The sequence below is a fragment of the Acyrthosiphon pisum genome, chromosome A1 (assembly GCF_005508785.2).
Source record: "Acyrthosiphon pisum isolate AL4f chromosome A1, pea_aphid_22Mar2018_4r6ur, whole genome shotgun sequence".
Lineage (NCBI taxonomy): Eukaryota > Metazoa > Arthropoda > Insecta > Hemiptera > Aphididae > Acyrthosiphon > Acyrthosiphon pisum.
Window position 1 is genome coordinate 69,872,455 of NC_042494.1, and position 17,486 is coordinate 69,889,940.

General features: G+C 27.1%; 2 protein-coding genes across 5 annotated transcripts in view; one reads left to right on the plus strand and one right to left on the minus strand.

Moving 5' to 3' along the window:
- The window catches only part of LOC100158972 (ankyrin-3), a 30,292-nt gene extending 17,801 nt beyond the window's left edge, over positions 1 to 12,491 (minus strand). For all 4 annotated transcript variants that reach the window (XM_029487434.1, XM_003240651.3, XM_008188649.2 and 1 more), the window contains exon 1: positions 12,056 to 12,491. In XM_029487434.1, coding sequence (XP_029343294.1) covers positions 12,056 to 12,151 — 96 coding nt within the window. In that variant the 5' untranslated portion in view covers positions 12,152 to 12,491. The remainder of the gene's footprint in view (positions 1 to 12,055) is intronic.
- A 229-nt stretch (positions 12,492 to 12,720) lies between these two features.
- Positions 12,721 to 16,634, plus strand: LOC100160340 (ribosomal protein S19e-like). The gene is given in 4 exon segments (NM_001161960.1): positions 12,721 to 12,798; positions 12,991 to 13,064; positions 13,129 to 13,298; positions 15,711 to 16,634. Coding segments are annotated over 3 exon segments (498 nt in total). The 5' UTR covers positions 12,721 to 12,798; positions 12,991 to 12,993; the 3' UTR covers positions 15,968 to 16,634.
- The last annotated feature ends 852 nt before the right edge of the window (positions 16,635 to 17,486 follow it).

Consider the following 17,486-nt stretch of genomic DNA (forward strand, 5'->3'; position numbering starts at 1 on the left):
AATGAGGTTCTTTTAATGAATGATCTCCTCTTCACGTGATTCATGTTTGTATATACTTTTCTTTGTTACCCTAAGGTATTACTTATTGTTTTTATTTTGTAAACAAATTGAATATATAAATAAATACATGTATATTTAAATATAAAAAAAAATTTACAAAATATTTTTACTCTTTATGAGCTGTATGTAGACATATTTTGAAATTCTCAACTTCTCTTAGTTTGATTTAGATTTATATAACCTAATAAAATGTTATTGTTGTTTATCTGTAAAAAAGCTCGACAATTTTAATACAAGGTACCTCATAAGTTGTATATATTTATATGAAAAATATCGATTTTTTTCTCAAATTATTTTACTTATTTAGTTATAGGTAATTTCAAATATATTAATTTACTTGAACATTTTCGGCATCATGTATATTATTATTGTATAAATAATAGATAATGTTATTTTCATAATATTTTTTACTAGGCCAATTATTATAAGCTATTTATACCATGAAAGATATTCAGTATTCACGCATAGTACGATAAGTCGCCGCCAATATAAACTATAAAGGTTACCTGTGATGTTTTTGTCAAAAAATGAGTTTAATCATTAATTATAGATATGTTTAATATAATTTATAATATTATAATCAATGGTTTAATCTACCGAATTAAAAATAATAATAACGATATAAATATGATTTAAAATAAAAAAATTTAAAGATGCTGATACACTTTTGAAACCTACTATACCGCAGAGCAAGGTTCCCGTTATTGAGGCAAAGATCAAAATATTATTTAAAGTACCTACTTCAAGTTCGTAATTTATCCAGGGAGTAGAAACATCAATTGAAATCTATTTTCTAGTGTAATATTGTCTGTATACAAATGACAGAGATAACTAGACAAGACAGATAACACATGCGGGTGTGACGTCCTCTTAAATACATTCAAGAATAAATTCCACCTATTTAATTTCAAATAATATATGAAAACAATATTATCTCTAACATTTTTGAATTGTATAGTTGTATCTAAAAATATCAAATTGATTAAAGATAGATAGGTACCTACGTAGTTTATATGTCTATAGGAAAATAATTAATTACACAGCTCATTTATAAAAAAATCTTGAAACGGCACATTTTTGTATCCTTGCCAATATATTTTAACTGTAACATCTACATCTCGGCCTATACTCTATAGACTTATCTTATACATCTTAATATCCTCGTTAATATCTTATACTTTAGTTTAGTTATTGTATCCTTCCTCATTAATACATAATCGAAGTAAAACACTTGTAATATCCGGGGAACTGTCATTTACAAATATACACAGAAACGTCATATTATTTTAAAATTAGATTTTGATATCGCCTGTTTATATTAAATTAGGCATTACAACCGAATTTACTGGAATCGATTGCAAATGGAAAATGAATTTCACAAAACATTTATTTTAAAGCTATTTACATTAGGTAGATACATACTATTCAATTTAAATTGAAATTAATTGAATGAATTTAAAATAACATTTTGTTAACTAAACAATAAAAATTAATTAAAATGTAACCTCAATCTAAAAATATATTACGTTTTTAAAAACGATGTATTTGTTTGAATATCATATCATATATTTTAAAACGTATGAAAAATTCTTTGGGACTAAATTATTAACACAACGATTTAAATTTACGTAATTAATTTCATCGGATAAAAGAAAAAGGTTGATTATAATCGTTTTGCACACTTCATATTAAGTACATAGGGGTTGGCATCAGGAAACTACACGGGTGGACTGGTGGAGAACTATTGAGCTGGTCGCGGACGCATCCATTGACCTAAATAAACTGGACTTTTATACTCCATTACAAACGCGGATCAAAAAAAAAAAAAGTATATGTTACAGTCTAACGCAGTCTAAAATAAATTATACAATATAATATTATAATACAGTTTGACAAATAATAATTTATTTAAAAAAACAAACATGAAATATTAATTTTAATTTTAATAATACTCATAGCTAGAATGCTTACATTGAACACCTTTAACTTCTAAATTGTGTAGGTGTCTCATTATCCTTGATCACAACATATAGCAACTATAATAATTGTTAAAAATATTTTATCGCATATGCCATAATATAATGTTTATACATGAACAGACGTCATCACGTATTCAACATTTGAGCTAATCATGAATGCTAGGCTACGATTTAAGATAATAAGAGAAAATGAGGTATACATGTCGTCGAAACAATCTTCAAGAATTATAGACTTAAAGATTATATTATTATACAATTGTATAAGTATATAATATAATCTATACGACTATAATAAAACGTTAAAATAATGTTTAAACACACAAATAAAATATAAATATGTGTGGATACATCTTACATTCTATACATCAGACGTTCTCAAACTTTTTTAGCATACCTAATCCATATTATTATGTCTATTGCAGATCAGTCACGTTCCACTAACGAATTAAATCGAACTTGGTATTCAACGTTATTAATAAATTACCTATGTAAAAAGTACAAATTGAGATCATCTCAAACTAGAATCTACATTGTAATACAAAAAATTAAAAAAAAAATTATATTCATTTTAATACCTATAAAATGTTTAAAATTAATTAATTATTAGTTTTAAATGTGATGTTTAAATTCATATTCAGTTTCTACGTGAAATTGTGCTGTCATATATTTAAAAATTCCATAGAGAAAAATCTATATATAATACGAAAATAAATTATGTACTATAGTTAATACAGTATTAATAATACTAGTATTTATTTTGTACCCAAACAAAAGTAACGAGGACATTAGTTTCGCATCACAATTTAAACTAAATGACATAGTGTTTTTTATACAGAACATAAATCATTATGTTTATACTCTCAAATTAATACAATAATTTTATTTATTAGATTACAAGCAGATGTTGATGAAGAACTATCAAATAAAAATACAAGTTCTGTAATTATATATTATTATACATATCAATTATGTACATAATATGATTTCGTCATTCATTTTGTATTTAATTAAGTTCTGCAAATATTAAATAAATACCGAAACTAATGATCAGATATTTATCAATTTTAATAATAGGTATGTCATGTTTATTGTCTTAAAAAATATAATTTATATATTCTTAAATATTTATTAAATACATGTAGACCCATAATATTAGTATTTACTACAATAATTAAGTTTTTGCTCCTTGCATTCAGTCACGAAACGTGTTCTGACTGCAAGTACCGGCCGGTGTCATTAGTTCCCGGATGGATGACCACCCGAGTTTTTAGTGACAAATCCTTGCCACAGATACACCGTACACACACGTGTTCCAATTCAATCATACCCCCCTCTCCTACAGACAGCTAATGGCCCCATAGTTACCGGGCTTATGAACAATAAAAAAAGGCATTCCTCCATCAAAAAAAAAATAATAATAATAAATACAATATTATATGTACCTACCTGAATGTACGGATACCTACAGTTTATACATTAAAGTACGACCAAACTTTTGGACGAAAATTCAAAATTGTTTTATATTATTGAGTATAATATTATTATCTAGGTATACACTTAAAATAATATAATTACTAGTGTAGCGAAACCCAATAATATTAGCTGTTTTAACTTTTAACTATAGCGTGTACAAGCGACTATATTGATCGAATCGGAGACTAAAATACCTATATATTTATAGATGGTATAACTTCAAATACAATGCACTGTCCAGGTGTATGTTTAAGGTCAAAGGGGGTGATCAATTGTTTTCATGATAATATATAAATAATTTACCCCTGTATACTATCAGAGTAAAAATATGAACAATATAGTGTTTTTATTATTTACCATAATATAGCATGTCATGATTCTTTATTCAAAGCGTATTTAAAATTCAAAGAATGTTTTCGAGGACATCTTTAAAAAGTGTGACATTTAAACGTTTTAACTTAATTTTAGATGGCAGTATAAAAATAAATTATATTAACTAAATATTAGCAGATTGTATTGTGGTTCGTGCTACTGAAAAATAAATACTATAATTATTTACAATGCTGTTGAAATAATCGATACCGATTGAAGTTTTACTATAACAGTATAAATGTATACTACCTACTATACTTTTATGTGCACCCACAATGTAAAAATAAAAAACTCTTTTAAAAATCACACTTTTAAGAAATTATTTATCTCAATAACAAAAATGTCATTAAAAATTACATCAACTCAAGATATAGACAAGGATATTATAGACATACTTCGTAAGAAATGTAATTTGAAATTATTACAAATTACGAAAATGCATAGTCGACAATTTTAAATGTACCTAATAATAATTATGAATTATTAATACAATAAACCCTATACAAGTAGTAACTAGTAAGTATATAAATAATAATTATATTAGTATTATTACTTATAATATTAGAAGCACGAGTTAAACTTAGTAAATTTTAAATATTTTAGATACATATTTGTATATAATATTATATTATAATATAAATATACATTTCTAATCTTTTATAATATTTAAAATTGTAATATCCAAATAATTACAATTATTTAACTTAAATAATAATATTTAATAGTATTTAATAGTTACGGTGTGTATCCAAGATTTGACACTTATTTTTTAATTAATAACTATATCATCTATCAATGTGTTATAAAACATTAAAATGATACGATACCTATAAATTATATATATAAGCGATAAGGGTGTGCCCAGGCACATTTGGCACACCCGTAACTCAAGTGTTCAACTTATGAGTGAAGTAACATTTATTATTATGTTCTTAATTAATCCAATGATATAAGAAAAAGGAATACCAACTATTTCGTATACAACTGAATATTATGATCGTTAGAAATCATAAGACTTTATTACATATTATTGCTTATTTTTTATATGTTAAAAAGTTTTTCAATTCCATTATTATTTATAATATACTGAATTAAAAGAAATCTGTAGAAACGTGCCTAAGTAAAATTAATGACTGGAGATTAAAAACTACATAAGTCTTACACGGGGAAATAATAATATATTGAATGGGTACAGCCAGTGCTCGAATTGGGGGGTGCGCAGAGGGAAGGAGCTCCCCTACTATTTTTTGTATGGTTTGTGTTGAATAATTGCGCCCTCAGAACGCAGTTTTTAAATCGTTAGATTGAGCTCCTCTACTTAATTTTTCCCAATTCGAGCACTGGGTACAGCTCAATAAACTGTTACATAGGTAGTCAGATTATTATTTTGATTTATAAATCAGTAAATTATTAGTTATATTCGAGGTTATATTATTATTATAGTTGACGTATTTCATAATTCATAATACTATATATTACCTATAGATTATAATATAGATTATAATATAGTATATTATCAACTATCTAAAAATCAAAAGTGATATATAAATATGAAATAGTATTAAAAAAAATGATTTTAAAAAATAAAATTATAAATTTAAAAATCTTCAGCTTCCTAGAGACGATCCGTTCAGCGCTCTTACCAGGAATACAAGAAATACTGAACTGAAGAATTCGCATACATGACCAATGCATTACGGCAAACTTGTTGTAATAATTTAGACATTTACGACAAACGACAGACCGTCATGCAAGTCGTCACTCGGTCAATAAATCAAAACGTTTTGATATATTATTTCGTGCCTACAACTGAACAGTCTTTCAATTTTCAGCCACAAACTACAAGAATTACCTAAATGCTTAGGACTGTTAAACGTAAACTGTTAAGTAAAACGTAAAATAAAACGCTACGTTTATGAGCCGCTTAAACTAAAATTAACGATATAAAATGCCAATATTTACTTATAAATTATAATTAATAGCATTAATTTAACATATAAATTGTTAAACATATTGTTATTATTTAAATATCAACTTTAATTAATTACTAGAATCTACCATGTGATTATACACTTATAAATTTATCATCTGTTTAAATTGATATAAATTAAAATTGTAAATGCAAAGTAAATGATAAAGAATTTGTGTTGTCTAATACCGGAGCCGTTTGGGAATTTATGAGTTCGTGAAACCTTTTTCGACGTGAGCCGAGAACCAACAAACAGTGGATAGTTGTCGTTTGGGTTGCACCTTTTAAATTGATAGATAACTTTTATTGAAATTATCGTACGTTTTCAATGATTTACTTGAGACAATCAAAAATGTCATTAATAGTACTACTGCTTATTTAAAATTAATTATCCATAATTAAAGCAACTACAATGTGTCCATAAAAACAATAAATAGTTCCCCAATACAAATTTAATAATATTACATAGAATATTAGGCACATGGGTAATCTTTTTATATTTTAATAGTAAATAAAATTCTAATAATACACTCTACAGTATAAATATTTGAAACAAAATTCATACTTTTTATGTAATTAAAAATAGTTAAAACAAAATTAAATACTTAATTAATTTGTATATGTACATTGTACAACTCCATTAAGTATTTAGGTATAATTTACACATGTTTTTTTTAACTTGTCCAAGTGTTCGTTAAAAAATAAATGTTATCTAATAATTGTGTAAATAGTCATTCCATACATTATTTAGTTATTTAAATTATTCACAAAAAGTAATTTTTGTTTTTTAAGTGATGACGTAAGTTTAAAAAAATACATAATTTTTTAAGTTATTTATTATTTTTCATTTACTCTTCTATTAAATTATAATACATGTAAGATGCGCTAAAACATCGAATAGCTAATTTTATGATTTTAAACAATTTAAAAACGCCTACTAAAATATTATATTTGATAAATACTTATAAGTTATAACACACAAGGATACCTACTATGCTTGTGGGCAGATAATACTTAACGCAGTATAGGAACGACTAACGTTAGTTTAGTTGTGATGGTCTACGTTATTTTATAACCGGTTTCTTGATGTCGGTAGTATTTTTTTTCTCTACCCAACAGTTAAGTTTATCCAGAATACAAAACGTCTATAGTTCATGTTCATCTTATTGGTATTTTTCTTGTTCTTGAAACTAATCTAGGTTTTCGCACATTTTCTTCTATCACCGCCAAATTTAAAGACAACATTCACTAGTCTTAAAACTAAACCGGTATTCGACTTATATAAGCTTAATATTTTTAAACGTTTTAATTTTGCATTATTAGTAGGACAATTTATTAAACTAAGAATATTAATATTAGTACACGGGGCACTTAAGCGTTTATTTATTCCATACTTATGTATTTTTATTTTTTGTCATCTTAAATTAATTAAATAGTACCTATGTCAAGTAAATACAAATAATAATTTTAATTTTCAATAAATTAATAGGCAAACTAGTATTAATCCACCATTTGTACAACAATTGTTGCAAATATAGAAAATATTATGTACCTTTTATACCTACCTAGAACAAAAACTAAGTAAAATAAATAAGTCGAAACTTTAATAGACAACATAAAATAATGTTCGAGGTCAATGTTCTAACGTCAACCTAATGGTGGAGACTGACGGAGCTCATTATTATTTCATAAGGTACATTGTAGAGGTGTAGTATCTGAGAATGTGGTACAACTATATAATATATAACTATAATTTATATAAGTCTATATATCAGACTTGTGGCATAAAAATTAAAATAAAATCATCGTTCACAAAGTAGTAGTACTAACTACAGTAAGCTACCAATCAGTAAAGGTTATAAGATATTTATAAAACATTAATACTTTATAACTAATAAAATAAAATAGCATAAAATAAATAAAATAATACAATTTTTGAAAAAAAAATATCGTCCATCGTTTATAGTTACTCCGAAATATTACATAAAAAATACAAAAATACTTCAAAAACAACCCAAAATAACGGTGAAATATATATTAACTAACGATGATTATTGTGTCATGGTCCAGTGAAAATGATAGAATAACTAAAAACATTCGTCCTTGTGATAAATAAAAAAGTATTCCATTGTTTCCATATTGACCTGAACACAATTTCTATTAATGAAACTAACTTCCGACGTGGAAGTAATTTTAAAAACTAATGGACCTATACAAGTATAATAGATAAAAATAAACTAGTTTATTATTTTGGATGTGCGGTAATTTATTAATAGTTACCAATAATTATTAATATATTTAAAATTTATTATAAAAACAAAATAAAAGAAGCCCAGCCAACAATTCTACCATTCGTCTCACTTCATTCAGCTCGGCCGGGTCCCGGGATAATAATGTATTATTATTTTAAACTAGACCACAACACGTATCGGATTCAAAAAACGATTCTTAGCCGAGTTCGGTGTTTGGTGAACAACAATTTCATAATTTTAGATTTTTCAATGAAAATTATAGAATTATTTTTGTAAATTACAATAATTGTTTGATAAACTATCCAAGTCTAATCTATATCCGATCGCCGGATCATCCTATTCGACGTTTGCATCACTTTAATTCCTCCAACAATGTTTACGCAACGAAAAAAACCTACAGATTACTAAGACACTATAACTTTCCGTAGAATAGATATTGTTATAAATTATAATTAATATACCCGTTAATATACAAAATTACAAACACTTATAAATTTTAATACTCCACACTTAGCTCTCCTTAGCGTAGGATACTGTTGATACTCGTTGTATACTGTATAGTATAAATAGTAATATATAAAAAGTACGAATTCTTATTGAATTAAATAAATTTCATATGCATTTTAAACAAGTTAATTTAATTTTTGATCGAAGTATAATTTTTTCTTTTAATATTCAAAACTGTTAATCTAAAAAATCACTGTTGTTGAATAATATTTGGTGTACCAACCATAATTATTTTTTTTTACAAAAAGCCTCGATGAATGAGTCGTAGACTCGTAGGTGTGTATTTTTGTATAAACTATAAAAATATAAAGTAGGCAGCAGCATAATAAAAACGGAAATGTTTTATAATTATTATTATTTTTTAGAATATCAATTATAACCCCAGACTTATTATAGAGAGAATGCAATTATTGCATTATTATTACGTAGGATTAGCAATTATTTATCTTATTTTTAGATTTTGTCGAGGATTTTGTTAATAGTACTAATAATACCATTTAATGTATGATAAACCTACAGATGTTTATTAATCCTTTATATAAATAAATTACAAAATAAAATAACTAAAATATTACTTTTTAAATGATAATGCTACTAATTACCACAAATAATACAAATAAATATTCAAAAATGTTAACTTCGAAAGATCTTCAAATTTAAACGCAAATACTTAACTTTCTTTAATCATTATTTAAAACAATATATTTTAATGAGGTTCTAACTAAAATCGTTATTATTGGTTATAATATATTTTAATTTCGTCCAAATGTTGATTTAAAATAACTGTGTTTATATATTTTTTAGATATTTTGGTTACAGAATTATATATTAGCGTAGAACCTTGTTTCAAATTTTTAATCATTAGCTATACAAATTAAACATTTTATGAGTTTTTAAATTTCAATTTGATACATTTTGTCAACATTTGAACTTAAAATGCTTATAAAAAAATCTTACCTATGTATTTTTAATATTTTTAAACTGATATTGTAACAATGTTTAAGGAGCATTGTATCATTTTCAAGATTCTTGACCCAACGAATATTACCTATTTATTGACATTTATAGAAAAAGTCAGTAAATAGCTCAAAACGAGCCAAGATATGTTGAACATTTTGTCAAGTAAGAAAATGATAAAATAAAACATAAAGTGTACATTTTAAGTATCTACGGTTAATCAAATTACCTACGACAAAATAAGAAAATCTCTACACGAGAAATCGAGTGAATATCCGTGTTGAAAAGATTTGAACTTCAAACGCTCATAAAAATTTAGGTATTGTGGATTTACGCTCAATTTTTTTTTAATTTCCACTAACCACAATTTAAGAGGAACCTTGTGTTACATTTTCAAGTTTTTTGACAGATATAAACTAATAAACTAATAAATAATAATAGTCGAAAATGTAATATGACTATAAATAGCACAACACGGGTCAAAATATTTTGAAAATATTATGGCGTATAGAAAATGCTAATATTAACATTTAGTGATAATTTCATGTACCTATATGTAGTATTTTTTTTTAGAATTCCACCAAAAACCATAATCGATTTTGTCAAAAAACTATTTTGCGTAAAAATGCCCAGTTTTACTTGATTTTTTTTTTTTTTTAGACGCTTTTGGTAACTATCGAGTGTTTTAAATGTTGACTTCCCGAATGCACCAACTAAATTCACTTTCTCATCAGAAAAGCTAATGAAGTTTAAAATCGAAGCATTATTTTGTCTATTTATCGTGTACACAGTACAGATACAAAAAATAAGAAAAAACCACACATCGTAAAATCACTCAGCTCAGATACTAAAATACAAAATATTATGTAACTATTGACTATTGGTGAATATTAAAAACATGTGTTTGTTTAAAGTGAGAAAATTTGTAAAAAAAATTCGATGGCTTTATTTCATACTCGCATTTATAGATAGGTAGGTAGGTAGTGTATAATATTGGAGATTTATAATTGCTGAAAAACCGTTTTCTATAATATAATATAATTATGCAGGTAATTTGTGGCATTGCTTATAAAATATAATCAGTGATCAATCGTATTATTTATAATAACTCTTAACAGTTTGCCAATCGCCAATCAATATAATTATTCCGTAATTATAGTAATTATTATTAATATGAGTAATACAAGTAGGTACCTATTAATTATTATTATTATTCTATTCTGTGTTATTATACATTTATACTTATCATTAATCAATTAATAACAGAAATAATATTTAATATTACTGAAAATGTACCCTATACATGTATTTTTTTTTCAATTTTTCATTTATTGGGCCTGAGCGCTGAGCTCCAGACAAATTTATGTACCTAAGTAAAATTAATATTAGGTATAAGTAATAGTATACGGACTTAATAGGTATATTGTATATTCTAAATTTTAGATGAGGAACTTACACACTTACTATCGTCAACTTGAACAAAAAACTCACTAACTGCAACAACTGAAATGTAGGGCAGTTTAATTCTTGTAATTGATATTTTTTGAATTAAGTATTTACATTTTTTTCAAATAGTAAAATTTAATTTTGGTCAAATATGGATATTTAATCAAAATATAGGTACTAGGGAAGTCTGAAAACAGTAGGTAGATATTAGACAAGTTTTTAATTAGTGAGATTTTACTTCAAACTTTGTTTGACAAGAAGTCAGCATGTGTAAAATATGTAAATGGTTTACTATTACTCAAAACCAGTGGCATGTAGCATAGGGTCCAAATATTTCTTAGGCAACAACTTTAATATTGGTGGGTAGGTGGGTCATTGGTATGAGGAAAATAGAACATTTTATCGATACGTACAACAATATTATGGTAGGTAGGTAGGTAGGTAGGTCACCTAAAATTATTTGGGCAACACCAATTTATATTTTTGATCATGCCACTGCTCAAAACCATAGAGTGTAAATATATTTGTATACATTGTTTTGAAATAATAATACACCCATACTAGTTACTACCTACACAAATAATCACATATCCTAACAAGATCAAAAATTACATTACGCCTGCCTTTAAAAGATTAAATACTTGGATTATATCTTATCCTATTTAATACCTTTAACCCTAAGTTTAAACAAAAATCAAAATAGATTGAAAATGGTTCATACAAATTCAACGATTATTTAAACCTACTGAAGTATATCTACATTATCTAAGTATTTATTTGTTATAGGTACCTATCAGATTTTTAAAAAAATAATATTAATTTATGATAACCATTCACCACCTACCCGCTTAAGTGTAAGCAAATATAAGTACCAACAATTCACAATCAATATTTTTTGTCATCAAATACATTTATTAAAACTGCATTTTAAATTTATGAATGTATAACTTGTCAGAAGGGTTTTAGGCTTTCAAGCTTTGACCAATACAAGTGCTAAATAACTAATCAAATATCTATAGCAATAGCCAACTACAAATTACCTGTTTGGTTTTTGGTAAAGTCTCCATGCCATTAATGATCGGCGCCAAATCCATATCCTTATCTGGATTCAACGAACCGTTTTCGGCAGCCGGCATTTTTTCCTTTTAATACGTTCAAAATGTTTCCTTTAGAATCTGTCGAAAAAGTTTCTTAATAGTTTGTCCACAATTAAATCACCAAGCTGTCAATCCATTTATGGCCGTAAACCGCCAAAAATCCACTCATATTTTACTATTACGCGCACCCGCATACATTCACGATAGAGTATGTCTTAAAGGAATTGTTTTCATTGGAGATATCAAATAAAATAACAATAAAACTGCATCACCAAAACAGTATTTAAACAGGCGAGGGGAAGAAAATTTCAGTTACTAACGTCGCTACGACAATATTTAACGACACCACGAAAGCGACTAGCGAGTAGTGACACTGACCGCGGAAATTTTTTTGCCATAAGTGATTATAAATTATTTTAGTAAACAAACGATAACAGTGTCGCCAGCTGTTAGTTTTTTCAGAACGGTCAATTTATTCATTGCAGTTGGTACAATCATAATCAATCTGAAGTACGTAACGATTTTTCAGCCGTCTTTCACGGGTTAACCTGCATCGTGGTCCTAAAACACGACTCTATCAAAGTATTTGTCTTCACGCTCTTTTCATTAGAATTTTGTTTACGTCGGATGCGTTTTATTTTTAATAGGATTACTTACAATAAAATATTCTGTGCTAAAAATCCAAGGTAAAGTATTAAACCTTTTTTTGCATTATTATTTAAGTATTAAATCTCAGTAATATTCAGTTTTCTCCATTTTCGGTATAAAATTAATGTGTACTTGTGTTAAGTTTACCTAACCTCAATAACACGTTTTGATCACCGTCGGGAGATTTCTTAAAAATCTTTTAGTTATTTCTCTCTACTGTTGTGTTACAGATCATGTCGTCAATCACGTTGAAGGATGTTGACCAACATAAATTTGTTGCTTCGTTCTCCGCATTCTTAAAAAAGTATATTTTTATTTGTACCTGTTTAGTACTAATCTGTTCTTACTCAAAAATATCATATTCTTAGGAGTGGTAAGTTGAAGGCCCCAGAATGGGTTGACTTGGTTAAAAATGGTAAATTCAACGAATTGGCGCCTTATGATGAAGACTGGTATTACACCAGATGTGCTGCCACGTTGAGACACATTTACTTCAGATCGCCAGTTGGTGTTGGATCCCTCACCAAAATCTTTGGAGGTAAAGTAGTTAGACTTTATTAACTTTACTGTATGTGTTTATGAAAGCAATAAACTCGCAACTAATATTATAATTTTAAATGTGTGCGTTTAGCTTATAAGTTAATACTGAGGTTTTGTGCAAGGTTTATTTTTCTAAACTGCAATTTCACAAAAAGGTTATAAATTCCAAAGTAGACAAAAACAAGCAACATACAAATAATCTGCTATTATAGATAAATTGTTTTTATTTTCAACAAATTATAATGGATTGACTAATTTTTAAAAATAGCTAATAACCTTTTTTGTTTTTTCAATATACGGCCAAATGACGTACTTATAATGAAAACTTGATATGTCAACTCACTTCTACTCTTTATACATTAACTTCAAAACTATAACCAAATGCCATATTCTGACTTCACCATCATTTTCAGTTGACTTAACTACACAAATTTCATAAAGAAAAATTGCAAAAAAAGGTGCCCGTAAAGTAGAAATATATTGAAAAATTATTTATAATATTTTATAAACAATTGACATAATAGGGAAGAATAGGTTATTGGTTTGACATTAAATAGTAGTAACTTTTTGAATTCTACTAATAACAGGCTAGACTATTTCAATTGTATTGTAAAAATTAAAATCACTTAAACATGACTTTCGGAATTCTTCAAAAGACTATTTGTCAGAGAGGAATAGTAAGACAATTTATTGGTTTAATATCAAAATGGCCAGCAAAAAAAAATTGAAATTATGTATTAAATGTTTTTGACGCCATACGCATTTAATCATTTGAAAAGTAGTCTATCAATCATTATTATTCTAGTTACCATTAACCCCTTAGTTTATAGTTTATAAGTCCATACGCATGCACAATTTAGTTGAGTGCTTACTATCAGTCTGACCGTTGTTGGGTGCCTATTATAATCCCGGCTGGCCGGATGTATATCCACAGCGATTTAAATTTGTATTATTATTTATTGAAACTTGTAATTTTGCATTGTGCTTATTTATTTGGTGGTCCTAAGAAAACTTAAATAAGTGGATATTTTTAAGCATGTTTTGTATACAGTTGAGAAAATAATTTAGAAAGTGATTCAAATGATTAGGCAGGTTGAAACTTACTTCGCTGTGCATCACCTGTGGTCATTCAGCCTGGTAGGAATGTATAAAACTTACAGTTTACTAATTAGATTTTTACGTTTATACTGTATAAAAGTTTATCAATTTGATGTTATTTGTTATATTAATTTGTAAGTTTATACTTATCATACTACTATTGTAATAATTATAAAGTTCAAACAAAACAATGCACTTGATATTATTAGGTATTATAAAGTGTGTTGTTAAGTTGTTTACGTGTATATTACCAATCCTGACTCCTGAGTGACTCAGTAGCGGATCCAGAAATTTTCTGAGGGGGGGGGGCGCATATTTTGAGGACATTTGGTCTTCTGATTTTTTGCAGTTAAACCATTTAATTCCATTGAAGTTAAAATTGTTTAACGATAATAATAAATGAATATTCTTTAAATACTACATACTTACTATAAAAGCTCAGTCAAACAGAAAGCGGTCTGCCATGTTGTACAGGTATGTTGTCCGCGCGGTTGTATTATTTCACAGTGTCCGCGCGGACAGACCGCTTTCTGTTTGACCGAGCCTTAAATGTATTACCAATTTATCATTTCTGAGTTCTGTTAAGTTCATCTTAACTACATTTCTATTTTATAAGTTGTTTAATGTTTTGTATTAACTTATTGAAAAATGATGACTAGTTCAATATTATATTTTGATAACGACATAACGACATGCTGACGGTGTAGCGCGTTGCCTGAAAATATTTTGAATGTAATATTTATTTTTAGACTTAATATAAATATAAACCACATTAATAGCAAAAATAAACATGTTGAATGTAGATAATATTAGACAATAATATTATAATTTATAACTGTTGTGGCCCGGCGATTCGAAGTTTATAAAAGCGTCTTACTGTCTGTCTTACACAATTATTATTTTATGGAAACATTTTTTACAACTAAATACGAACTGAGGGAGTGGCGCGCGCCCCCTGCGCCACCCCCCTGGATCTGCCCCCAGAGTGTTTGTAATATTATTCACATTAATAATTTTTACTGAACAATTAAATTCAAAATTGAACTAACCATCAAATAAATACCAGATAATATACCCATCACATACAATTTATCAAGTGTTTCTTAAAAAACAAATCTTTTGTTTTCAAGAAGCCTGTACACAAAATAAATGATTTAATTTAGTTATCTTTATCTTCCTATGATTTATCAATTTCTTTCTCTAGCTGTTTAGTTGGGTATATGTTGTATTATACAACAGAAATTGTAGGATATCATAAATTAAATATAAAAATGTATTATGTATATATATAATATTTCTGTTTGTTTCACAGCCCGCAAACGTAATGGAGTGAGACCATCCCATTTTTGTCGCAGTTCTTCTGGTATTGCACGTAAAGTACTTCAATCTTTAGAACAAATGAAACTCATTGAGAAGGTTGAAAACAACAATGGCCGTCGATTGACCTCTCAGGGTAGGCGAGATTTAGATCGTATTGCTGCTCAAGTGAAACAAGCAAAAAAGAAGAAGCAAGCACTTTTGGCCGCTGAATCAGCGGGATTCTCTGTGCTTATTCCAAAAACTGACTAAGAATTGAGTTTACTACTGTATAAGACCGATACATCCTTGAAAGTAATAAAAATACTTTAAAAAAAAAAAAAAATGATTTTAAAGTTCTAATATTTATTTATAATTATCCCATATGATTTTATTTTATTAATTAGTTTGATTAATCAACGTTTGTTTAAATCTGTGTTGGTCTTAAAGGTTTCATAAAGTATAAACCTGCTTACTTGAGTATTAGTATACTATGAGTAATAGTTTGTGGTAAAAAGCCATTCTTGAGACAAATAATTGCGGCAATGGGTTTGAATGGCCTACTAAACTGTAAAAATAATGAGTGATAATATATTAGTTTGTCACTAAGGATGATTGGTGTTGTGATGAATATGTACAAAATAAAACAATATAATTAATTATAACAGGTGTGAATTCTTATTTAAAAAAAAAAAAAAAAAACGAATCTCAGTGTGTCGGTCAATACATTGATCAGTTCAACACGTTATCACAAAATAATAATTGGCATCATTTTACACGCTAATAACAAAAATATATTTATCATAACCAATGTAGCAACACGGTTTGAAGTTTGATAATAAACGCGACCCATTGCCACAGTTAGGGCATTGTATACTAGTATCATTAATCATTTTATATATATTACCTACTTAAAATATAAAGGTATTATTTATTATAATTTTTGTTATTAAAATGTTTTTAGTATTTTAACTTGTCTGGATTACTTTCATTGAATCTTCCATTCAACAAGTATGTACTTTTTTGTCTAGAACAGTATTTCTTAATCTTTTTAGCACAACTTCCCAAATTCCCTCCCCAGTTGATTATCGCAACCCTCGTGGTTTTGCTAAAAAAGAAGAAAGTAGGCAATCGCTCTGCTGTACAGTAGTCGTTGATTGTATGTCGTCATAGAGTAAGCCACTGTATGTGTTACGTGTCAAATATGAATTTAATGTTAAATCACTAAAAACGATTCTAAGTAGATACCTGCAGTTGTGTATAGCGCATAGACATATAATATATAAATTATATGTCTATGGTATAGCGTGTATCTATAGGATTTTTTTTAAGAGGGTGTTATCAATAAATATATATCACTATATAAATTATAATATAGTTAAGATTCATAGACGTGTCTAAAATTTATCCACAGATGTGGCCGACAAAAATGTTTCTATGTCGACCTAACCTACCGTCAACGATAAGATATGTCCAGCTCCCTGAAATCTGAATGAAAAAAATTTTACTCATCGACTCTACGTGTTAAATATTTTACTACTTTACTACCGTACTATTTATTTTATTAACATTAATTCAAAATTCTGCAAGAAACTATTTTGCAGGTATGGTCATGACGGTATTGGCCATATCCGTAATAAGGCCTACCAAATAAAATTATAAAAAGAAAAAAAATCGACCAATCAAGAGACATTTATAAGTTAACTATGCATATTTGGAAAAAATTAAATCAATTACCTATATAACAAGTGCTAAAGGGGTATGTACTATGTAATTACTAATTTAACTATTA